Source organism: Pleurodeles waltl, chromosome 2_2 (assembly GCF_031143425.1).
Source record: "Pleurodeles waltl isolate 20211129_DDA chromosome 2_2, aPleWal1.hap1.20221129, whole genome shotgun sequence".
NCBI classification, from domain to species: Eukaryota; Metazoa; Chordata; class Amphibia; order Caudata; family Salamandridae; genus Pleurodeles; species Pleurodeles waltl.
This window is the reverse complement of record NC_090439.1, coordinates 1,143,905,926-1,143,932,114: the sequence shown is the minus strand read 5'-3', so window position 1 is coordinate 1,143,932,114 and position 26,189 is coordinate 1,143,905,926. Positions and strand designations below refer to the sequence as shown.

Genomic DNA, 26,189 nt, shown 5'->3' with positions numbered 1-26,189 from the left:
CTAGCTGGATTGCTTGATTGGGTTGTTAGATTTGGCTGATTTCAGAGGTGCAACTTTGTTGGCGCAACTGGTTATCCAGGTGGTGCAGATCTTTACAGCCTGTTGAGGGTGCATGCTGTGAGGCATCTAGGGTTTGAGTCCATAGGCCCCCGGTTATTTTTCCCCAGCTGTGGCAGGGGCCACTGTGGAGCTTGGCAATGGAGTGGTGGGCATCGGCGATTGAGAAATGGATGATGCAGTGGTCTATCCACGTGAGGTCCGTGACATGGGTGAAATCGATTTGATCGCTGGATGCGAAGATTGCATTTAGTGTGTGCCCAGCATTGTTTGGGCTTAGTGATCAGCTTGGGGAGCCTGACGTTACTGAGGCTTTCCAGGAGTGTGGTTGAGTTGGTGTCATTGGGGTCTTTGAGGTGGAAGTTGAGGTCACCCAGTAGGAGATAAAGTGGGGAGTCGATGGCGAGGGATGTGGTGTTTGTGTTGGTCTGGATCCGGAATTTAAGGTGTTCCATGAGGGGTGTTTGGTCATCATCAATGATGGTATAGTGGCTGGTTTTCCTTGATAATGATGGCGAGACCCCCTCTGCGTCTGTTAGTGCGGTCCCAGTGAAGCATCTTGTAACTGGCTGGGGTTACTGTGGTGATGTCGGGGCTCAGGAAGGATTGATCAATGTTTCGGTGCTGAATGCAATGTCTGTGACTAGAGTGGTGATGGATAGAGAGGGGGCGTTGAGCAGGAAGCATTGAAGGGGTTTGTGGTTTATAGTTGTCTTGTGTGCTGATCCTCTGGGGATGTTGTTGTGCACTGGCTGGGGTGCATTGCAGGAGAAACAGCAGTGCTGGCAACTGAAAGGTCTCTTGGTTAATCATGGGGAGGCTGTGCCACAGGAGTTGTTGCAGGGTCCGGGGTTTAGTGTCTGCAGTTCCTTGGTAGTGTAGCAGCAGATCATACGAGGTCCACGCATGGACAGACGCAAATGGGCTTGCCTTTGGCATGCCTTCGGCGCCACGAATGAGCAGCCGCACCACGACTGGCATTATCTGTCCTCACGAGTGGGTGGGGTCTGCATGGGAGGCGGGAGTCTGGACAGGAAAAAGCTCTTGCTTGCAAATTAAGTTGCGCTGGCAGGAAAGACTACGGAGCGGCTGGGGAGCTGTGGCCTTAGCCCTGGAGATCAGACACTGGGTTTAGGGTGGGTATGGTTTTTTGGGTGGTAAGGGGATTTTTAGGGTTTAGGGTGGGTTTGGGTTTTTGGGTTGTAAGGGTAGGGACACCATGACTGCTTAGCTCTGATGCTGGGGCCCCAGAGGGACCCCCAGGGCTTAAAAAGCACTTTAAAAAAAACTTTTGGTGCAGATCTGCCAAAAATTACAAAAAAAAAACAAGTGCTGGCTCCCACACTTGTTTTGTAAACAGCCCATTGATGAGTCAGGTTCTGGGGGCAATTATATTTTGCACAGGGGGTGTCCAGGCCCTCCCGCCGCCCCAGGGACCACCACGTCCCTGGGGCTCTCTTGAAATATAGTGCAGGAGGGCCGTGCAGCTCCCCACAGCCCCAGGGACCACCACCTTTCCAGGGCACTTGTTAAAATGGATGTGGGGGGCCTGGGGCACGTATCAAAGTGGATGCAGGGCCGCAGCCCCAGGTACTACCACCTCCTTGGAGCAAGTCATTGGAAGAGGGGCGCTGCCCCCCCTTGAAGAGCAAGGGTTGGCCCTGGGGACTGCCACCTCCCAGGGACATCTTCTGCTATGTCCCGGGGTGCCCGGGCATGGAGGAGAAACAGCAGTGCTGGCAACTGAAAGGAGCAGAAATTGCATAAGTAAGTATAAACCCAATATACAAATATATATATTTTAAAAAGGGTTTTATACTAACCAGTAAAATGCTTACATTTTCATGGTAAAGGAATTGGTTGTAAAGGCACATTTGTTGTAAAAAAAACAATAGTTGTGGAGACTTGCGCTGTAAAGACACTTGAATTTCGTTCTAAAAGCATTTGTTATAATTGCTATCGTTGTTCCGTCACACATCCCTCTTTCCAGACTGTGAGTGCACCATGACATGGCTACGCTATGGTGACAGCTGAATTATAGGTGTGGGGTTCAGGCCTTTTTACTTTCATCCTAGGAAAGAGATTGTATATGTACTTTCCTGGGGAAATCTGTATAGGCTAATGACTGTGCCACTGAAGCCCTTTGAGGCTGTGAGGTGTGTGTGAAACAGTAATTGAATACTTGAGGTGTGGTATCCTCCATAACCCCTCTAAGTCTGTGTGGCTTTCCAGATGTTTGGTGTTAGTTGGAGTGGTGGTCTTTCTTTCCATGCATGTCCCCTGCACTGCTGTCCATTCCCACCTGTCCTTGCTGTATGTGCTGCTTTAGACTGAGAGAATTTCAATGAAACACAAGGTTCATTTTGGTCACATTCCCTGGATGAAGCTAGTTACAGAAGGTCAGCCTGCAGCTTGAGGGAGAAGGCTTGTGAGCAGAGAACTGTGGCCTATGACATGAATGCTGGTACACTCTTACAAACAGGTGATGGGCTGTTTGCTCATCCCCTGCTTCCTGTGGCCTTATCTACCCAGGAACCAAGAGCCGAAAAACAGCCCCTGATTGCCTCTGATCCTCAAGCCAAATGGACCTGAGTGGCAGTGAACCTTTCATAGCCAGGAATTCTAAGCACAACAAAGAGAGTAAGCAGACTGCCTGGCATAGCAGTGCACAATTTGCCCAGATGCATTGTGGTAAATGCAGTGCATGATAGTCCCATTAGTTGAAAGCCAGTCCTGTGTGTGTGTTTGTTGTGTGCTGAGGCACTGTCTTTGAAGCACAAGTTGTACTGTGCACAGCTTCGCCCAACCCATCATGCTTGGATGGCCCATCCTGACAACAGCCAGTCCCTTTATTGTGTGGCTGTCTGCAAGGAATACACAAAGCTCAGCTGCCAACTACACCTAGTCATGTTACCCAGGAAATAGGCTGCAGACACCAACTGGTTAGGACAAGAAAATGCTAACATTCTTGTTTCTGGTCCAGGGGGGACCTCGGCTTGAAGTTCGGGCTGGACTGTTCCCAGAGGAAGCAGGCTCAAAACTGATTTGCATATGACTGAGTCGTACTAAAAAGACATGGCCCATACTCAAGCTAGCCTGGCTGATGATGGGTGATACCCTGAATCCGGTCCCAAGATACTTGTTTCCAGTCCAGGGAGGACCTAGCCTGGCAGTTTGGGCTGAACTGTTCCCAGTGGGAGCAGGGTCAAGATTGAGTTGCATATGACTGGGTCAAACTGGAATGGCATGGCAAACAAAATAACAATGTATTTAACCCAGATATGTGACCGTGGGGGAATATTTGATTTGTTCAGCATTGCACCCATCATCTGTTCTTTTTGCATTTGTTGCCCTAAATAGGAAGGGTATGCCTAGACGTGGATCCCATGCTCGCTATGCCACCGGCTTCAAACTAGCCTGGCTGATGAAGGTTGATACCCTGAAACTGGTCCCAGGATGCTTGTTCTCGGTCCAGGGAGGACCTGTCCTGGCAGTACAGGCTGGACTGTTTGCATGGGGAGCAGGGTCAAGACTGATTTGCATATTGATGAGTCAAACTGGAATGCCATGGCGAGCAAAATAAGGATGGATTTAACCCAGATCTGCATCTGAGGGTGAATGTTTGATTTGTTCAGCATTCCGTCCATCATCTGTTCTTTTTGCATGTGTTGCCCTAAGTGGGAAGGGTATGCCCAGACGTGGGTCCTGTGCTTGCTATGCCACCGAATTCAAGCTACACTTACTGATGAGGGGTGAGACCCTGAAACCGGTCTCAGGATGCTTGTTTCCGATCCAGGAAGGACCTGACCTGGCAGTTCAGGCTGGACTGCTCCCAGAGCGAGCAGGGTCAAGACTGATTTGCATATTGCTGGGTCATACTAGAATGTCATGGCCCATATTCCATCTAGCCTGGCTGATGAGGGGTGATTCCCTGAAACCGGTCCCAGGCTACTTGTTTCTGGTCCAGGGAGGACCTAGCCTGGCAGTTTGGGCTGGACTGTTCCCAGGGGGAGTAGGGTCAAGATTGATTAGCATATGGCTGGGTCAAACTGGAATGGCAATGCGAGCAAAAGCACAGTAGATTTAACCCAGATCTGTGACAGGGGTCAATGTTTAATTTGTTCAGCATTCTATCCATCATCTGTTCTTCTTGCAACTTTCTAACAGTGGCATTTTCAGAATTGTAGCTTAAAATTCAATTTTCCCATTAAAGAGGATATACAATTACAATTCTGTAGACACCAAACATGACATTTTTGCCTGCTTCCAAACAAAAGTTATCACTTATTAAATGAAATAAGGTAGCCAAATGTGATCCTATGGGAGAGGCAGGCCTCATAGTGGTGAAAAACAAATTTGGGAGTTTTTCACTACCCTGACATGTAAAACTTAAAAGTACATGTCTATCCTTTTAAATACAATGCACCCAGCCCTAAGGACTGTTTTGGGTCTACATTAATGGTGACCCTATGTAATAAAAAGGGTGTTTTAGGTCTTGCAGGGGGTTTAATTTGCAAAGTCTTATTAGCAGTTTAACACTATGCACAGGCTGCACTGCCAGGCCTGAGGCATGTTTTAATGAGCTACTTACGTGGGTGCCACAAAAAGTGCTCCAAGCCCACTAGTAGCATTTAGGCCCGTATTTATACTTTTTTAGCGCCGCATTTGCGCCGCTTTTTGACGCAAAACGGCGCAAACCTACAGAATACAATGGTATTTTGCAAGTTTGCGCCGTTTTTCCGTCAAAAAACGACGCAAATGCGGCGCAAAAAAAGTATAAATACGGGCCTTAATGTATTTGCCAGCCTTGGGTATATGGTATACTACTTTACTAGGTAAGTATAAGTAAATTAAATATGCCAATCAGGTTTAATACAATTTGACCATTTTTTAGGGAGTGAGCACAAGCACCACTGATTAGCAGAGGTAAAGTGCACTGAGTCCTAAAGTCCAACAGAATCAAGTTCAGAAAACAGGAGGGGTGAAGGCAAACAGTTTGGGGATGACCTTGCAGAGAGGGCTAGTCCAACAAGGTGAAAGTAGAAGTTTTGGTGTTTGAGCGATATGTGTGTGGAGTATTTTTACTATATCTGTAAGAAGAGTCAGTCCCTAGACCAGGAAGATTGGAGATGCTGAGGGTTTGACGGTGCCTAGAATCAGTGGTACAAAGGAGACACATTGCAGACTGAAACAATGGTTGACGTGCTGCTACTGTGTGGGGGACTATCTGATTCCATTGCTCGGGCTGGTAGCAGATGGTTATTATTCCCTGCCTGCATGTAGGTTTGGCGTGGAAGACCCAGGTGACGCTCTAAAACCTGGGCAGCATTGCTTTGAATATTAGTCTGTCCCTGGCACTGCAGCTCTGAAAGTTGGGGAGCCTTAGATGTAGTATTAAAGGGTGGATTACTGTCTAGTCTTAGTGCGTTCATATTTTGAGGGTAGGATTTAAGGGAAACAACACATAGGTGGGAGTGCAGGGCATTTGTCTTACTTCCTGTCTGGTCCTATGCTGAGCTTTCTTTTATCACCTGTGAGATAAACACACTATCACGCAGTGCTATCCACAGGGAATGAAGGGATGGATTATAGAGAAATGGGTTAACAGAAAATGCAGTTTTACATGGGTTTCCATTTCCTGTGCAGTCACCAGTTGTTGCTGCTGGCACTCACGGCACAGTTCAAAATACTTGTAGCTCATTTTCTAACATCAAATATTTCATGGCTCTGCTTCCGACTGAGTTCTGCCCATGCTCTAGATTGTAATGCAAGTAACAGATATCTAACACATTATGCTGAAAATGATAAAAGTCTGTACGAACTTCTCTAATACCCTTTCCTGTTTTCAATTTACAGGCGCAAGAGTCATCACCACAATATCAGGGATACAGAGGAGCATACCACTGTCTTCTCAATCCTTCTACACCTCTTTCTCTTGAAACCTCACATAACTGGCATGAAAACAGTCTATATCATCCTTTTCAAAACAGCCACACTCCAAAGGTAAGGAAGAGGTTGTAAGACCTTGTTAACTTTGGACACAGGAAAGGGAGAGCTTGCTGACATGGTCCAAGTCATACTTTGGGAAGAGCAGTTCACATGCAGCGTAAGGCATGCCCCCCTACGCCTGCAGGATGTGGATGCCATGCAGGGTCGGTACAGAATAAGATATGCTCATCTTTGCTGCTGCACATGAAGTTCATGTGCGGTCATCTTACACTTTGGTGTCAAATATATGGCACCACAAGAGAAGTATGTTATCTGTGGCTGTGGGTGGGTGTTTCCTGCTGCTTAGAACAGGTCTTTCAGTTATGAAGAGAATGGTTTGATCATCACACATTCTCATCTTGACTATTGGATGCAGAGTTCTTGAGGGACAATGAGATGGTAAGACGTCTGTTTTTTACTGCTGAACATGGAGTCTATCTTTGGCACTGAAGTTTATGTGGTATTCCTGCTCCACAGTTGACCCCTAGCAGGGGTCTGTATAGGGATACATGATTACCATTGTCCTTGACAGGATTAAATCTCTAATAAGTGTTACCCTTATTACTGAAAGGTAAACTTAATCTGACATACCATTACATCTTTGCCACTAAAAACTAAAACTAATTATATTTATTCCAAGAATAATGGACGAAATAACATTTAATTATTAACTTTTGCTTAATCCCACTGTTACCCCACAGCCAAACATTTCTTTATATTATGATTACATAAATAAAATATTCAACCTTAATATAATTATACATTAACTTTAAATAAAATAAAATTGGTTTGAATAACCTTAACTTGAGCGTGTTGATAACCAAAGCTCTCATAATTAATTATCATACCTGAGAGCATATTCAGCCTTGACACAACACTACATTAAATATATCTAAGGAATACTTTCAAACACCTCTCACACTCAGAGATTGTATCAAGGAGTCAAGAGATAGTCTCCACACTGAGGTGCAAGTACTTAAGGAAGCAAAATAAAATTGTGGAAGAATGGAATGACAGTGGAGGATAAGCTTTGACCCTAATTCTAGAATCCTATATGAAGCAGCAATTAGAAACTGTTGGACCTGGCCCTTTTTACAGGGTCATCCCCAAACCTTTTGCCTCCTTCCTCCTATTTTTCCTGACCTGTTGTTGTTGGCTTTGGAACTCTGAGCACTTTACCACTGCTAACCAGTGCTAAAGTGCATATGCTGTCTGTGTAAATTGTACTGTTGATTGGTTTATCCATGATTGGCATATTTAATTTACCTATAAGTCCCTAGTAAGGTGCACTGTATGTGCCCAGGGCCTGTAGATTAAATGCTACTAGTGGGCCTGCAGCACTGGTTGTGCCACCCACTTAAGTAGCCCCTTAACCTTGTCTCAGGCCTGCCATTCCAAGGCCTGTGTGTGCAGTTTCACTGCTACCTCGAATTGGCATTTAAAAGTACATGCAAAGCCTAAAACGCCCCTTTTTCTACATATAAGTCACCCCCAATGTGTGCCCTAGGTAACCCATATAGCAGGGTGCTGTGTGGGTAAAAGGCAGGATATGTACCTGTGAGGCCTGCTCCCTTCATAGGCTAACATTGGGGCTGCCCTCATACAATATTGAAGTGGTAGCTGCTGATCTGAAAGGAGTAGGAAGGTCATGTTTAGTATGGCCAGAATGGTAATGCAAAATCCTGCTGACTGGTGAAGTTGGATTTAATATTACTATTTGAGAAATGCCACTTTTAGAAAGTGAGCATTTCTTTGCACTTAAATCTTTCTGTGCCTTACAATCCACATCTGGCTCGGTTTAGTTGACAGCTCCTTGTGCATTCACCCAGACACACCCCAAACACAGGGTACTCAGCCTCACTTGCATACATCTGCATTTTGAATGGGTCTTCCTGGGCTGGGAGGGTGGAGGGCCTGCTCTTACACAAAGGACTGCCACACCCCCTACTGGGACCCTGGCAGACAGGATTGAACTGAAAGGGGACCTGGTGCACTTCTAAGCCACTCTTTGAAGTCTACCCCACTTCACAGGCACATTTGGGTATAAAACAGGGCCTCTGCCCTACCACCTCAGACACTTCCTGGAGAAGAAACCTGAACCAGAACCTGCACCCTGACAAGAAGAACTACCTGGCTGTCTAAAGGACTCACCTGACTGCTTTCTACAGAGGACTGCTGCCTTGCTGTTGCCCTGCTGCCTTGCTGAACCCTTGCCTTGCTGCAGAAGTGCTCTCCAAGGGCTTGGATAGAGCTTGCCTCCTGTTCCCTGAAGTCTCAGGACCAAAAAGACTTCTCTCTTTCAACTGGACCCCTTGTGCGACGAAAAATTTGACGCACAGCTTGTTCCGCGATGACAAATTCACCGCACGCCGAATCGGAAAGACGCTGCTCGACTTCGCGGGGAAAAGATCGATGCGGCGCCTGCGGTGCAACCGGAACTGCAACGCGTGGCCTGTCTGGACAACGCCGCCCGACTGCCAGAGGGAAAATCGACGCAGCACAACGCCGCCCGACTTCCAGAGGGGAAATTGACGCAGCGCCTGCCGTGAGGAAGAAAATTCCACACACAGCCCACCGGAACGACGCGCAGCCGGTCAACAAGCCCAGGATTCCACGCACAGACCTCGGGGCGTCTGAAAACCCTGCGACCCACAGAGGAGACCTGTCCGCGTAGCGGAAATCGCCGCACGTCTTCCCCGCGTGAAAAATAACGACGCAAGTCCGTGTGTGAAGGGGCGAAACCGACGCACACACCATTTTTCCACGCATCTCCTCCTCTGCGACCCTTTGCGAAGATATGTCAGTCCAAACCAGGTACTTTGTGCTTGAAAGAGACTTTGTTTGCTTTTTAAAGACTTAAGACACTTCATATCACTTTTCAGTGATAGCTCTACAATTTCTTACTGCATCTTTTATCGTTTTGACCTGCAAATACCCAGATAAATATTATCTATTTTTCTAAACACTGTGTGGTGTATTTTTGTGGTGCTATATTGTGTTATTGTATGATTTATTGCACAAATACTTTACACATCGCCTTCTAAGGATTGACTGACTGCTCAGTGCCAAGCTACCAGAGGGTGGGCACAGGATACTTTGTATTGTGTGTGACTTACCCTGACTAGAGTGAGGGTCCTTGCTTGGACAGGGGGTAACCTGACTGCCAACCAAAGAACCCATTTATAACAGAAACTCACCCAAAAACACTTTCACCATAATTAACTCCTTTCTTCGTCCCCTAGCCTTCTAAAAGACCACCCATTCTTCTAATGAATTATGTGATAACCCTGTTCTATTAAAACCTCCACCTTTACTGATACCTTTTTCTCACAAATTATTTCAGAAAACCCCTTATCTGTACTTTCTCAGCCTCAGGTCTTCACTACAGTGGCTTTACAATTTTAGTCTGATTACAATGGAGGAAACCAGATTAGCCTTGGCCAAGAGAACGTCAGTCTCTCCCATGGGCTCCTGCTTCTCTTCAGTCAGGAATTTAGGTCTGGATTGTATCAGCACCTACCTTTGTCAGCTCCTATATTTATCTTTAGCTTGGCAATAGTTGCTGCACTGTGGAAAATAGACTTCTTAAGAGTATCTTTACTTCATTAACCCTGTTATGGACCCTAAGAACTGTCAAACTTTAGGCCCAGCACTCAAATTTTTCTTGCCTTAAAGGCATTGAAAAAATAATTTAGCCAATAAGTATCACTCTTTGAATCAGCTTAGTTACTCAGTGTCTCTCATTCGAGACTCTGACCTATGTGCTCTTTTAGCAGTACATTTCTTCAGTATTGGACTGCGGAGTTGCAGCGGCACTCGTCCTTCTTGACTTCTCTGCAGCCTTCAATACGGTCTCTCACCAAATGTGCTGGGACATCTGCATCAGCTTGGAATAGGAAGTCCTGCTCTTGCATCATTCCTCTTAGATCACTTTCAGATAGTTGCTCTTGCTTCCTTTACATCTTTTGCTAGGCAACTAAGATATGCTGTTTCCCATATTTACTCCTTAAGCCCCACCCTATTCACTCTGCACATAAAGCAGTTAGCCAGTCTCCATAGAGGATGTCAGACAGTCCCCAGATTAGCGGCGGATGTAAGAAAACTATCTTAAGCTAAATGGTAAAGAGAATAAAATACATTTATCTGCACATCCAATTTCAGGTCCTCCGCATGGTGGCCCTCGGAATTAGGCAATGCCCCTACCTTAGGCAGAGCACTTAGAATCCTAACTCCCACATTTGACCAAGATATGTCTTTGAAATACCAGATTGTGTCTATCTCTGCCATGCTTCACTCTGCTGAAAGCATTAAGGGAAATATTTGACATTCCGCCTCCTTCTACTCGGGAAACTATAGTCCATTCATTAATCACACCTAGGCTGAACCTCAGGAGCGCCCTATATTTGGAGCTCTCTATGTATCTTATCCTGGGTCTGTGGATTTTGCAGGTAGATTCATTTTGAACCTACCCAAACACCACTCTATTTCTTCATGGCCCAGATACCTCCATTGGTTGCCTAATCAGAAAAAAAATCATCTTTAAGGCACTAGTACTTACTTTCTGTGCCTTATACAGTAAAGGGCCAGAATACCTCCGGAGCTTTATCCTGCCCTAGGCGTATACTAGAGCTCTCACATCTTCATAGTCTAGACTATTGAAAGTCCCCCGGGTCAAGCAATCAAGACTTGGTGGCTTTGCTTTCTCTTGTGTGGCACCAAAGTAGAACACGCTACCACATGAACTTCATCAGGTCCCTCAGAAGCATTCTTTAAAAGCATCCAAAATCTTTTGTATTCCATTTAATTTTCTTTCTGTATCAGCCATAATCTCTAGTGGCAGGATGCCCCACCTTGGGCAGCAGCAGCTCTCTGCAAGATCATCCTTCATTCGAGTAAAACCGATTGTACCTCCTGATGATAGATCAGTTGCCACCAAGCAATAGTCGTGCCTTGGCTTGTTCATGAGGACTGTAGTCACCAATGTCAAAAAGAGTTGTACTGTGGATTAACTTCTAAAACATCTTTCTGGGACTCAAAGCAGGGGCTGTTGGTCCAGGAAGACACCTGGAATGATGAAATGAGGAGCAGGAACTGTTTCCTACATATGTATTTACTGTTTCACATGTGAATATCAAGTCTACTATACAATAATGAAGCTAACCCCCAACACTGTTCAGTGATAGATATTGTTGTATTTGGTAACATTTTGTATCTCTTTGGAGCTCTTTCATTTTATTAGTGTAGTAAAAGTGGGTTGTAACCAGTAGTCTTGAGAGGTTGACTCTAAGTAAATGGGTTGAAGGTTTGGCACAGTCTCCCTAGAATGGACAGGCTGGGGGTGTTTAAAGTAACGATTGCCAAAAATGCCCGAATCAAATATCGAATTTCCTCCCAGCATCAGTTCTCCTATCACAGAGTTTTTTGTACAGTGATGGGTGCTGTATTTAAAACGATAGATAGTAGTTGACTGTGGTACATTACTAGAGGCATTCACACAACAGAGACATATTGTAGACTTAAACCAGTACATGGGGGGGCCAGGGCTCATGTGATGCAGGAGAGACAGTTTCCTGTCCCATGCTGCTGATATACTGTGGCTGCTTGGGGTGTAGGCAATGTAAGATAATGAGACCTTTGAGGTAGTGAACAAGTACCCATACGTAGGGAAACTTTTTTTGAGTTCCCTACATGAAAAAGACCATGTAGGACATCTTTGGAGAAGACTGCTTGTCATGCTGATGTCCTTCGATTGCTCTATAATTCTTTGAACACTTTGACTATAGGGTTGTGGTGCATCGTATAAAGGTCCCTTTGACCCTTTCATATACCACGGAAATAGTCAAAGTAGGGAAATTAAGCTTCGTGGATAAAACTGAGGGTCAAGTTTTACGAAGATTGTGCTCTCTGAACACTCACGCACCCGTCCAAGCTCTTAGGCTGAAAGGCGGTCTGGTTAGTCTTTAGCACAGGTATTATTGGCGGTGATTCATTAGGGGAAACTTGTCTTATGTATTGGGGAGACTTAACAAGATACTTTAAAGATCTGGATGGCAATTCAAAAGTCTGTTGACAAAATGTGTAGGTAATTTTAGTTGTGTGCTCAATAGTGATTTCTGCCCAAAAATGTATATATTTAATTTAATTGCTGTTTCTCTAACTCAGAATAGACCTCAACAGTTTCTAACCTGGAATTTAGACCATGGAATTAGCCATTTGTTTTTTTCTACTAGGAATGAATATTTTACACTCAGATACTTAACAGATACCTGGGAAAACATGCCAGCTAAAGATAGAATTTGTGATTCATGTAACAATGTTATCCAAGTTTTTAAATATTTTGTTTTTATATGTGCAGCAGTACACTTACTTTGTCAATTTTTAAAACCTAACGTGTGATCTTTTGCAGAAGCCCAACAGTTGCTATTTTCACCAGTGAATGAAATGTATTGTTTTAAAATATTTGAATTTTGTAGAAGTTTTATAAATTTGTATTAATCATGAATTCACTGTATTGTGTTGTTTCTGTGGACCTCTTAATAGATGCAAAACTTGAAATGGACTTGGCTTGACTTGCTTGTGGGTTAGGCCTGAGAGACCAAGCATTGAATTAATGTGTGTCAGGTGCTGCTCTAAAACCTTAGGAGTGTTCTTGGAATATTTGTTCATGGCTGGTAGGTGCAGCTCTAAAACCTGAAAAGTACTCTTGACATATTAGTAGGATGCTCACATGACTGGCTTCAAAACCTGAGGAATACTCTTGTAATATTAGTGTATAGCTGGTAAGAGGGCTCTAAAACCTAGACATACTCTTGAAATATTAGTATGTGGCTGGTAAAGGGGCTGCAAAATCTGGAGAATACTCGTGCCATATTAGTATATGGCTGGTGGTCTAGCACTAAATTCTGAAGTTTACTCTGGGAATGTTATTATTTGGGTGGTAAGAAGGCTTTGAAAACTGAGAAGTACTCTTGGAATATTAGTATATGGCTGACAGGTGTGGCTCTAAACCCTGAGTACTATTGGAATATTAGTATGTAGATGGTAAGTGCTGTTCTAAAATCTGATGAGTACTCTTGGAATATAAGTACATGACTGGTAGGTGCTCCTCTAAATCTTGAGACGTACTCTTGGAATATTAGTATGTGGCTTACAGGCACAGCTCTGAAACATGAGTACTCTTGGCGTATTAGTATGTGGCTGACAGGAGTGGAACTAAATCTTGCAGAGTACTCTTCAAATATTATTACTCATAAGTCCCTGATATATAGTACCTGAGGTGCTCAGGACCTGCAAGTTTATTAGTCCCATCAGCACTGTAGCCCAAAGCCCCATTTCTAATGTAAAGTCACCCCTAAAGCTGGCCTATCAAGTCCTAAGGCAGGTGCTGTATATTAAAAAGCAGGACATGTATTTTTATATGTCCTAACAGTAAACCCCCAAATTGTCATTTTTATTATAGAAAAGCTAGCTGCTGAGTACAGTGCTACCTTATGAATGGAAGTGCTAAAGTTGGTACCTTGAGCTAAGGTTTAGCAAATAGTTTACAGACCCAAGTTGGTTTCTTGAGTGTAATCCACAGTGAGTGCGCAAAACCACACAATATAATACATCACAATTCTTCACATACCGGTGGGATCCAGAAGATATGTTTAGCAGTAGCAGACAATTAATAAGTTAGTAGCCACTTGAAAAATCCACCAACTCGACACCTAAGAAGAACTTTTTAAAGTTTTTCCAAGTTCTGAATATCCAAAGCAAGTTTCCAAAATTTGAAAAAAAGTTTCCTAAAAGCTTGTGAAGGTACACAAATCCCTTTATGAGGATCAATGACCTGAGGGCACTGTGCAAGGAAAGAAAAATCAGTTGAGCCATCTCTGCCAAAAGTGTGGACCCGTAGAAGACCCTCAGGACTTAGGAAGAAACCAGGAGAGCCCAAGAATGACTTGAACATGAAATCACTCCTGAAGAGGAGGACAGAAAAGTAATTGAAGAAGTGGATGAGGAGGGTTCAGTGACAGCCTGACCCCTCCTATCTGTCCAAGGAGGCCCTCCCCATCTGGCAGTGAGAAGAGTTTCAGTAGAGAAAGGGGGCCCAAAAACCTTGAGGTCCGTATAAGTCTCCTGGATTTTGAGGGGAGGAAATTGGCCTTGACAGAGGAAAAGTTGGCTAGCATCCTGTGAGAGGGCTTGAAGGATGAGAGGGGTGGGTGCCCGACACTGGGGGTCCCTTTTGTGGAAACTGGTCCCAACAGTGTGGATGGCTAGGGCCTTAGCACTCGAGGATGAGGTAGTGGAATCTTATCTCCACATTAAGGAGGCACTCTTTGAGTTGTTTAGTCTTACTCAGGAAGAGTGCAAGCAAATGTTTAAGGACACTCGCAAAGGGGCTATACAGATATGGGTGGACTTTGTTGATGCTTTTGTGAAGTCACTGGAGGGCTGGATAAAGTGTAACAGAGTTAACACTTATGAAGGGTTCTATATTTTTTTCATATTTCCTTTATTGATTTTCAAGTTAACATTGACACAGTACAATAGTAACAGCCCCCAATCCCCCCTTCAGAGAGCCAGTGGACAGTCACATTTCCATTGTTGTTGTTTGTATCGAGCCAGAGCTCAGCATTCATCCTGTGACAATCCTTCTACATATGTCCCCTAGTGATACTACTGTACCCAGTACATCCCATCTCCCCTGTTACTCTCGGATCATTGCTGGGCTACTCTTCCCCAGCATCTTGTGCGTTTTCCGCATTCAATCTTTTGGACTCTTGCTGTATCCGGATTTCCATCCTTGCCCACTCCCGTCTACCTCCTTGATTGTTCCCACTGTATATCAACTGATCACAGACTCCGCATTCTGCTTTTATCCACTGTGTGAATTCCCATAGCCATTGCTTCCTGGTAGGAGACCGTTTGGTCATCCAGCATTGAGCTGTGAATTTTTTTTTTAGCAATGGCTAGGCCTAATTCCAGCACCTTTTCCGCATGGTTTTTCTGCTTGGTTCGTGTCACAAAACCCAGGAGGCACATCTGTATCGTGGGATGCTCCTTGCTAGACCTGGCATCCTTGGTGTGTCTTTTTGCCTCTGCTTCTTGTATTTTTGACTGTGTCCTGGACTTCGTTTTTGCTGATTTTTGGTACTCTGGGCACTTTACCACTGCTGACCAGTGCTAAAGTGCAAGTCCTCCCAGTGTAAATTGTGTCTACGATTGGTTATACCTGATTGGCATATTTGATTTAGTAGTAAGTATTTACTGGCACATACCACATTTTTATTATTTTTTGTGCTTTCAGCCTCCTTTCAGTTAGTGACAGAGATGGGTGTGAAACCAGTGCTGGATCCTGGACAGCTAAAAAGTTCTGGAAAGTAGACACAATTCTGAATTCAGCAAGGGGTCATTTGTGTAGATCCTTGAGTGTTTCCTACAGAAATTAACAGCTAAAATAAAAAAAATGAAATTGAGGTGAAAAAAATAGCCCTTTCTGTCTAAACTTTTTTTCTATTCCCTTTTCCAGCTATGGCAGATTTTTGAAAGCAATATACCGTTACGTCTGCTAGACTCTTCTGGTTGTGAGGATATATAGGGCTTGTAGGTTCATCAAGAACCCTAGGTACCAAGAGCCAATAAATGAGCTGCACCCTGCAGTGGGTTTTCATTCTATACCAGGAATACAGCAATTCATTTGGTGAAATATAAAGAGTGAAAAATAGGTATCAAGGAAACTTTTGTATTACCAAAATGGGCACAAGATAAGGTGTTGAGAAGCAGTGGTTATTTGCACATCTCTGAATACCGGAATCCCATACTAGAATGTGAATTACAGGGCATTGCTCAAATAGATGTCTTTTTTACACACTGTCTTATATTTGAAGGGAAAAATGTATAGAAAAAAAAGGGGCAATAACACTTGTTCTTCTGTTCTGTGTTCTCCCAAGTCTCCCGTTAAAATGGTTAAAATGGTACCTCACTTGTGTGGGTAGGCATAGTGACAGAAAAACGCAACATGGACACATCACATTTTTACATTGAAATCAGACGTGTTTTTTGGAAAGTGCCTAGGTGTGGATTTTGGCCTCTAGCTCAGCCGACACCTACGGAAACCTAGCAAACCTGTATATTTTTGGAAACTAGACACCTAGGGGAGTTCAGGATGGGGTGACTTGTGGGTCTCTCACCAGTTTCTATTACCCAGAATCCTTTGCAAACCTCAAAATTTGGCAAAAAAAACACTTTTTCCACACATCTTGGTGATGGAAAGTTCTGGAATCTGAGGGTAGCCACAAACTTCCTTCTACCCAGCGTTCCCCCAAGTCTCCCGATAGAAATTATACCTCACTTGTGTGAGTGGCCCAGCTGCCTGCAACAGGGAAGAGCCACAAACATGTAGAGATTGAGGGGCTAGCACAGCAAGTTGATAAGCACAATTTTTTTTATTATACATTTTTAGGCTGACTCTGGTTTGGGGACCCACACAAGTGAGGTATCATTTTACTTGGGAGACTGAGGGAAATGCTGGGTGGTAGGGAATTTGTGCCGGCGTGGTGATCCTACAAAGAAAAGTGAGGAAAATGATTTTTAAGGCAAATTTTGAGGTTTGCAGAGGAGTCTGGGCAAGAAAATGTTGAGCGATCCACAAAGCCACAGCTCCCCGGACTCCACCGGTGGCCAGTTTTCAAACTAATCTAGAGTTGGTACTTTTTCCCTAGAGAAGAAGTAAACACACTACAAACACTCTTACTTCTGTGTTGATCCAAACACTAAAATTGTGAAATGAAACGCACTTAGGTTATGTTTAAAAGACCCCTCACCCACCAACCTAGTTGGTGGCATGCTTCATCATCGGGGTCCCACCCGAGACAGCTAGCATGTCACGGGTGTGCTTCAATGCCTGATTACAGCAGAGGAGGTTTTTTCCTTTTTACAACACATACTTGTTGCATTTGGCACGAGGGTGAGTGATGGTTCAGTGGATCAAATTTTATTAACAAGAGATTTCACAAAAATGAAATGCACTGCTAATAACCGAAAGGCCACAAAACTGAACTAATGACTCACAGCTTGTGAGCTGTCAAGCCACATCAAGGCACCAACCGCTCCATTCACACACCTTTCATACATGACATGCACAAGACCATTCAGGCCGCCATCCGCGGGCCCAGCGCATTACAACACTCGCATCAACAGTCACTGACATTCAAGGGCCCATCACTTTCATACGCCCACATGCCTGACAAAGCAATCACACCAGCTGACAGAGTCTGTGGACTGGCGTTTGGCTGGCAGTGTGTTGTAGTGGCCAACAGCTAGTAACTATTTACACCGCTAGAAAAGCGCCACTCCACGCAAACCGCCATCACTTTTTTTAAACAAAAAAACACACTTTGTTTAACAAAAAAGAAACCACTAACTAATTGTAAGTAAATACAAAACTACAAACACAAAAGCTCTAACTAAATACATGACAGTAATGCCAATAGTGAAACTGAACATATGAAAATATAAAATAGGCAGTTTACGCTCACGGTAGTTCCCAATAATTATTTTAGGTGTGGTAACTCCTGACACAGCCGGCCACACACAGCCCAGGCTTTGAAGGACAATCGGGGCAGTACATTCGTGTCTCCCTCCGGATACCTCTTCGGGTGCAGACTCTACATTTCTTAGCGGGAAAGTCTTTTTTGGGCGTGGGAGGAATGTACTCAGGAAAGTGGCGATCTTTCAATTTAGCCACATCCTCCACCACTGCTTCGCTAGGAACTCTTGCCACCACAACAAGGCTCGCTATGGCAGACTCCTGAAATTTCACAAATGTCATCCTTGACTCTGGAGAACTATCCTTGAACACAACAAAAGCATTAAAAGTTGCCAAATGGAAAAGATGAATAGCTAACTTTTTGTACCAAAGGTAAGCCTTACGAACAGCAGTGTAAGGTTCCAACCTCTGATCTACTCTATCTACACCACCCATGTGCTTATTGTAGTCCAAAATGCACGCAAGTTTGTGAACTTCAGCAACCTGACCCCAAACAGTCACAGGGGAAGTACGCTTACCATGGATGGTAGTCAGCATGTAGACATCCCTCCAGTCTGCAAATTTCACAGCTAGCAGCTCCTCATTACGCAAGGCACTGCACTGTCCCCTCTCTAGTTCTTTACAGACAAGCTCCCTTGGATAGACTTTACGGTTAGAACGGATTGTGGCACAAGCAACAGTGTCCATTCTGAACAATTCCCTGAACAATTGCACTCCAGTGTAGAAGTTATATAGGTACAAATGGTGACCTTTGTTAAACAGTCGTCTACCAAATTCCCACACAATTTTCTCACTAACTCCAAAAGTGGGCAGACAACCAGGGAGGTCAATACTGGAATCCCTACCAGTGTAGACCAGGAATTTATAAACATATCCTGTATTACTTTCAGACAGCATATACAATTTAATTCTATACTGTGCCCACTTGTTAGGAATGTACTGCCTAAAAAACAAACAGCCCTTGAACAGGACCAAAGACTTGTCCACAGCTATTTCTTTCCCTGGAACATAGACCTCAGAAAACCGAAATTGATCAAGGACAGATCTAATCGTAAAAAGATGGTCAGGATCAGGGTGATCTTGTGGCAAGACTAAAGCATTATCAACAGAATGCAGCATCCGAAGAAGAAGCGCATAAGGGCTACCACTCATAGTTGCAGGAAATATAACAGTTGCCATCAAGGGACTAGTAAACCGATATGAAGACAGTGACAGTGTCCTTATCAGCACCCTCAAAAAAGTTAAACCCAAAAACCTTTTCAACTCTTCCAGATTTGGGGGAATCCACCGGCTAGCTCTAGAGTGTGGCCTAAGTCTGGCACCGTTGTCCCTCAAATACTGCTTTGCATACAAATTAGTCTGCTCCACAATCTTTTCCAAAAATACATCATCCATAAACAAAGCAAATAAATTGACAGGCAAAAAGTTTTCTGTATTCACTCTACACCCTGGGAGACCAGTAAACGCAGGCAACTGTGGCTGCTCCATGTTTGGGGCAACCCAGAGTTCAGGTCTTTCAATGGGAAGCCTTTCAGCCGCTGGCTGCTGCACCATTGGCACATCACTGTCCGCCTCTAAAACAGGCCCTTCATCAGCACTGCGAGTGGCTTCATCACCAGATGATTCCTTTCTGTCAGAAAATTCACTTCCAGAATCCTGCACTTCCTCCTCTGCCTCAGATGCAGAGTCAGTCTCATAATCATGGTCAGAAGACGACTCAAAAAGCACACCAACAACCTGCTGAGCAGTCACCCTGCGGCTAGCTATGATCCTTCCTACGAAAAGTAACTGTACAAATGCACCACTAACAACCAGCACTGTGTGGCATTATCACTAAGAGTTATAAACTCAAAAACAATACCACTCACTTGCCTGAAAAAGCTAGACTCACCACCAACTACTTTGCAGAGAAACAGCAATCACCAATTATATCCCACTAAAAAGGAAAAAGAAAAGAAAATTACACATACGAGAACACATATCATTGTGCACAAATCGAAGGACAATTTCACACACATCCTGCATTTAGTACACCAGTTACAAAAAATAATTCATGTATGGCAACACAATTAATTTGAAGTAAATTGTTTTTTCATACCTAAAACATGCAACTACGCAAACTGCTGGTCAATAACTGCCAAAACCGCAAGGAGTCACAACAAAGGAAGCAAAAGCTTTGAACTAAAACAAAAAGGAGAAATAAAACATTATAATCACAAATGCAAATACTTTGCCAGTTGACAAACACCCCGCCACCAAACATTTAGAAATTTCCCCTGGTGTCTAGTGATTTCTGCCCCCCTTAGGGGCAGATGAGCCTAAAAATAATAGGCCAATCTGCCCCCAAGGGGGGCAGAAATGGCCAACAGTCATGTGCCCCCTTTGAGGGGGCGACCCTTGTCCAAGATGCCGCCCCCCAAAACAAAACAATAGAAACAAAAACAATCCCTAGCACCTTAGTTGTTTCTGCCCCCCTTGGGGGCAGGTGGTCCAAAAACAAAAACAGTTGTTTGCCCTCTTTGGGGGGTGATCCTTGCCCAAGGGCCCTCCCCCACAAAAAAAAACGAAGAAATCCCTGGCTCCTCACTGGCTTCTGCTCCCCTTGGGGGCAGATGGGCCTACAAATAATAGGGTGGTCTGCCCCCAGGGGAGCAGAAATGGATAACAGTCATATGCCCCCCTTTGGGGGGGCAACTCTTGCCCAAGGGGCCGCCCCACATAAAGAAATGAAACAAAAAGAATCCCTGGTGCCTTAGTGGCTTCTGCCCCCCTTTGGGGCAGATGGGCCTAAAAAAAAATAGGCCGATGTGCCCCTAAGGGGGGACAAAAATGGTCAACAGTTGTGTGCCCCCTCTAGGGGGGGTGACCCTTGCCCAAGGGGTAGCCCCCAAACAGAAAAAAAAACAAATAAAATTAATCCCTGGTGTCACCGTGGCTTCTGCCCCCCTCAGGGGCAGATCAGCCTACAATTAATAGGCCGATCTGCCCCCAAGGGGGGCAGAAATGGCATAAAAAATGTTCCCCCCCAAAGGAGAGCTACCCTTGCACAAGGGGCTGCTCCCGAATACAAGTAATTGATCAAAGTTAAATCCCTGGTGTCTAGTGGGCATTCCTGGAATGCTGAAAGAAACATCGAGGGAAAGGAAATCCCTTTCCTTTCCCCTGATGCCTCTTTTAGAGGAATCCCCCCCCCCCCCGGCTGGAGGAGACACTTACCTCTTTCTCCTAAGATGCTCTGGAAGCAAATGGCTTCCAGCATGACTGGCACCCTCTAATGATGTCAGCGCGCGATCGTGCACTGATCCCATTAGATGGGGGTCATGAGTAGTAGGGGAAGTGATTCCTCTACCATCCCTGCCCTGGGGGGGGTGAGTGGGAGGCCCATGGGGGGAGCGCTAGTGCTCCCCCCATGGGCTGGTACCAGGACCAAATGGTTATGTCTGTGGCGCCCCAGTGTTGTGCCACCGGACGTAACCATTACATCCTTGGCACCCAAGGTGTTAAAGGGAAAATGGTGGACACACACAAGAGGGGCTGTTGTTTTGTTGAAGTAGACAGGTTGGCGTCGGGAACAGAGAGGGGAAGCCAGTAGCCAAATCGTTTCTTCCATGGGGCATGAAGCTACCCCGCTAGTGTGGGCTACCATGCTCTGCACACTGAGGCATATATTCATACTTTTTGACGCAAGACTGCGCTAACACAGGTTTGTGCCAAAAAGTATAGTGCCGGCTAGCGCCATTCCTAGACGCCAGTTGGGTGCCATATTTATGGAATGGTGCATGCCGGCGCTAAGGACCTGTTAGCGTCCTCGGAAAGGATGGTAACAGGGCCGGGGAGGCATAGGGGGAACCAGGGCTTGGGTGCCAAATTATGGCGCTACACTGTTTAGAGGCAAAACAATTGGCTCTAGGCAATGTAGCTCCATTTTCTGGCGCATAAGCCCCATGGACTTGGCTCCTGTCTTAGTAAAGACAGGAGCCAAGCCCACCACCCCAATGGCCATTCCCAGGGGACAGCTGTCCCCTGGGCATGGCCATTGGGGCCAGTGCCGTGCAGGGGGCCCCAAGTCAGGGCCCCTGAGCGGTGTTGGATGAAAAAATAAATACTCACCTGGACTTACCTTGGATGGTTTCCCCATCCTTAAGTGACCTCCTGGTGTGGGTAGGGGTGGGTGGGGACAGGGAAGGGCACCTGTGGGCAATTTCCGTGGTCTCTGACCATGGAAATCTGCTTACAGGTCCCCTTACGCCTGCCCAGACCCATTATTTAAGGCTCCCATCCCCTGTGCTGGATTTTAGCACGGGGGATAAATATGGCGCAAAGGCCATATTGTCCTTTTTCTGGATGGAAAGGTAGGTTTTCTGATGCAAGGTAGGTTTTCCCCTCCAGAAAACAACGTAAACTCCATAACTTTGGCACCAGACGTGTCTAGCGCCAAAGTATAAATATGGAGTTAGGTTTACGCTGAACTAGCGTAAAACAAAATTACGCTAATTCAGCTCAAACCGAGTATAAATATAGGCCTGAGAGAGGTATCCAGCCATCTAGGCAGTGGGCAGAAAAGTGCATTCTAGTATACCTAGATGCCACACTGTGCAAGCAGACCTCATCGGTGGGAAAGGTCGCAGTAGCCCTTGGGATAGTAACCATCCTATCCCACATGGGCACGTTCTGGGCATAAATATGACAATCTTGGCATCCATACCTCAGCTCACAACCGGACTAGCAAGAACTGAATAAGGACTGCTGGTTGTTCCCTGGACCTGGCAAGAGAGGCTATACCAACCTCTGGATTGCATCTGCTGATCCTTGTGCTATTAAAGGGAAGACTGTGACTGTGGTGCCTGGCTCAATAAAAAGTCACTCTAGAGCCCCAATCAGAAAAGGTGAACTCCAAAAGCGAGTTGGCTGACTTGCTGTTACCCCACCAGGGCCACAAAAGCTGAAGTAGCCTACTGTGCCCAGTAAGTAGCCAAAATCGCCTAACCAGTGGTGACATGCAGTCCAAAAGACGATGTCCTGATGCTAAACAATTACGCCTGAGTCCTGATCATGGGAGAATTGTTAAAGTGCGGTTTGGTTGCCCAAGACGGACATTAGCCTTCACCCAAAGGGAACCACTGATTTTGCTGTGACCGGAGACAAGTAGTCCAGTGGCAACTGGAATTTTGCTAGACTAAAAAAGACTTCAGGGGACATTGACCCCTGTGGCCAAAGTTGCCCAACCTGGACCATGATCGAAGAGTAGCTCCAGAGAGACCTCTTTCAACCGCGAAGCATCCTCAGCATCTTAAAGCATTTTCAACATCCTGTACCCCTTGCACCAAGACCACTCCATTGAAGTCTATGACAGTTTGCCGATAGCTTGTGGAACTGGACTGAGGCTACTTTGGTGCTTAGGTAACTATCTTATTACTCTTCATTGGTCCACCTGACCTTCCTCCTGTCAGCTTTGGTTGCCCAAAGCAAACCGAGCAGCTACACAAATCTTTATAAGTTTTGCAAAGCTTGCTTACTTTGCACATATCAATGCTTGTTTGCTTTTTTAAGTGAGACACCGAGGTTTACTTTTCACTCCTGTATCTCCTGAAGTTTCTGGTGGATTTTGTTCATTTTGTTTTTTATTTATTGATTTCTAATTTCATTTGTGTTGAGCGACTTTTTTATTTCATTTTTTTGGTACTTCTAAATACTTCACACTTGTTGCTTTGGTTAAGCTTAACTTTTCCAAGCTGCAGTTACCCAGAGCTGGACTAATATTTAGCAAACAAGCCTAACTGAACCCAAGTTGGTTTCATGAGTGTATTCCACGGTGAAATTGCAAAACCACACCATGTAATACACCACACGTCCTCACAAGGGGCTTTTATGTGAGGGTGGAAAGGACTGAAAGGTAGGCATCTCTGCCCAATCATAGCGTGCCACGTCATTGTCATCCCCTGCTTCAACCCTCCTGTACAGCATTCTCTGACATTTAAAGATGGAGATTTGAATTGCACTATGAAAAGACCTTCCCTGAGAGCCTGAGCCCCACCCCAAATGGCATAACTGCCTAGTCCCTTCCCACTAAAATTTCAAACAGGAACCCCACTTGTGTTTGGCTTCTGAGATCTAGCTCTCTTCCTTTGTTTCTATGGATTTGGGCATGCCCATGTCACGTGCAGTAAGAAGGTTTAATTAACACATGCAGATTTCCTCCCTACCCATTCCTTTCCCAGTAACTTGGGTAAGCTCTGTTATGTGGTGAGGCCTTTGAGCCTCCTGCTGGCCACTAAAGTACTAACTTGCCCCAGTACAGGGCACAAATGCATGAAATCCGATTATGGCTGTCAGGAAAATAAGACAATTCTTGCAGTGCTATAAAGAGCACAGATACCACAAAAGTGAAAGTGGATCTGCACGCGGTGTACCTGATAACCCTAAAAGTTGATAACTGACGGTGAAGTTACACAGATGTTGTCCACAAGGTATAACGCACTGAGCACACTGACTTTTCAGACATCACTACAGATGTAGAGTACGTATGTATTCTCACATTATAGGGTCTGCACCAGGTCACTTACATTCCCTGAGGGGTCCCTTCTGCAACACACTACCCTGGCTCAGATACTGGGCTGAGCTAAAAAGTATTTCCACACTTTCAGCTCATACACATAGATGCACGTGTGTTCACGTGTAGCCAGCCCAGAGCTTCTGACCTCAGCTGTGTGGCAGCTGTGTTATCTTAATAGGTGAACACTGAGAGTCAGGACTCAGTCGACTTTCTCAGAATTTAGAGTGAATGAGACTCAGGTAGTCAGAGTCACGCACAGTAAAAGTCCAAAAGTGTTCTCCTTTCCTATTGTTAGGTGCTTGCTTGAAAGGTTCTGTAAAGCATGGGCCATTTGCAGCTCTACTTTGGGGGTGATTCAGAGATGGGTGCTAACTGTTCATACGACTCACCAGAAGATGAAGTTTGAATCTCTGATTGATGAATTGTACAACAATAGAAAATCTACCAACTTTATTATCTTTAAGGAAAGTAAGGTATTCAGGATACAATGGTGATTTTAAACAGGCTGTCAGATTCGTCTGTATTTTTTGCTAAGATCCCCATGAACCACCCGCTCCTCTGATTCTCATTTAACAAGCTGTACATGCTATACAAAGATACCTTAAATGAGAAAAGTCATTTTAATAGATTATCACAAAATGCTGAAATATTCACGACTGAAAAGCCTGTAATTTAGAGTCATTAAATGAAACCTGTTTATTTTCAGGCACTTAAGTTTCTTCTTTTGCTCTTAAAATAAAAAATCTGTGTAAGTTCCTAAAAACTGTGTAACTGCTGACAATGGGCGAGACCTTGTACGTTTATATGGTCCACGATGCCATGCCAGACTATTGCTGAAAGATACCCCTGTACAGTACTTTACATAACTGTTATTTTAATGGCTCTAATGGGCCTTGATTTCCCTTCTCTGCAGACCTACTTGATTCCTTACCCCTGGGAAAATTCCAAAGGCTTCACTTTTCCTTCTCTGCCATAAATGAAGATGGATTTGGACCACTTTTAAATAAGAAGGATGAAGATGGGATGTCACTTCACTGTAAAACTAGATATTAATAATTCTCAACTTTTTCACACTGCAATTAAATAAATTTAAAAAAACTGCTTCTCATTTTGCAAATCATGATAATTGCAGACTATCTCACTCTCGATTTGAATAAAGTTGAAACTACAGTTCATCTCACTACGTCATAAATTAATATAGATTAATATGTGTGCTTTACTGTCCTAACACTGAATTCATTGATTTGGGATGGGCGTGTTGTTGCTGAATGAAGATCGATATTTGCATTTCATTATGTGACGTGAAATAAACCTGAATAAAAACTCCCATCTCTGTGTAACTGATGAACTATTTTGATATATAGTATATATATGTGTGTCACTGCATGTTAAAGATGAAATAAAGTAATGTATAGATTACCCCTCTTAAGTGTCTCATATTTATTTGCATGATCTGCTGCATTAGCCTTTCCTACAACAGTTTTAAAATAAAGTTTGAAAAGAAATGAAAGTTAACAGTGCTCATACTACCACATACATAGAAATTTCCATATAGACATGGAGAGATTTGGAAATGGTTGTACATACTGAGGTGGTTTCTGTTAATTAAATATATAAGAAGGAGAAATGAGGAGTCATAGCATTCTCTGCAAACGCCACTTCACTTCCTGACCACTCCATCCAATAATGTACTTGAATCACCCCACGACCTTACTCTGTCACAGAGCCGCTGTGAGCAGGGTGGTAGCTAACCACTCACAATGGGAGAGTGGAAAGCAAGGGATTGGTCAGGGAGAGCATGGGATGGTCTGGAGGGTTTTGTGGGTGGGAGGAAGGAGTCCAGGTATTCTATTTTTTTAATTAACTACAGGCGTTGGTTGGCAATATTCAGAGGATGGTGGGAGTGGAATGCGGGGAGAGAAGAGGGCATATGTTGGGGTGGCTTCCTCAAGGCTAGGTATTTGCATTTAATATTTAGATTTGTGTGTGGGTGGACATTGTTGAGCTGGGTGGTAATAGGTGGCAGGTCAAGTATTTATTTTACAATTTGGGGTG

General features: G+C 44.5%; 1 protein-coding gene across 1 annotated transcript in view; it reads left to right on the top strand.

The window, feature by feature from the left end:
- Window positions 1-25,555, top strand: part of LOC138282975 (GTPase IMAP family member 4-like) — a 114,373-nt gene extending 88,818 nt beyond the window's left edge. Inside the window, exons 6-7 of the mRNA XM_069221063.1 lie at window positions 5,914-6,060; window positions 25,048-25,555. Of these exons, the coding sequence (XP_069077164.1) occupies window positions 5,914-6,060; window positions 25,048-25,110 (210 nt within the window). The 3' untranslated portion in view covers window positions 25,111-25,555. The remainder of the gene's footprint in view (window positions 1-5,913; window positions 6,061-25,047) is intronic.
- Window positions 25,556-26,189: the final 634 nt, after the last annotated feature.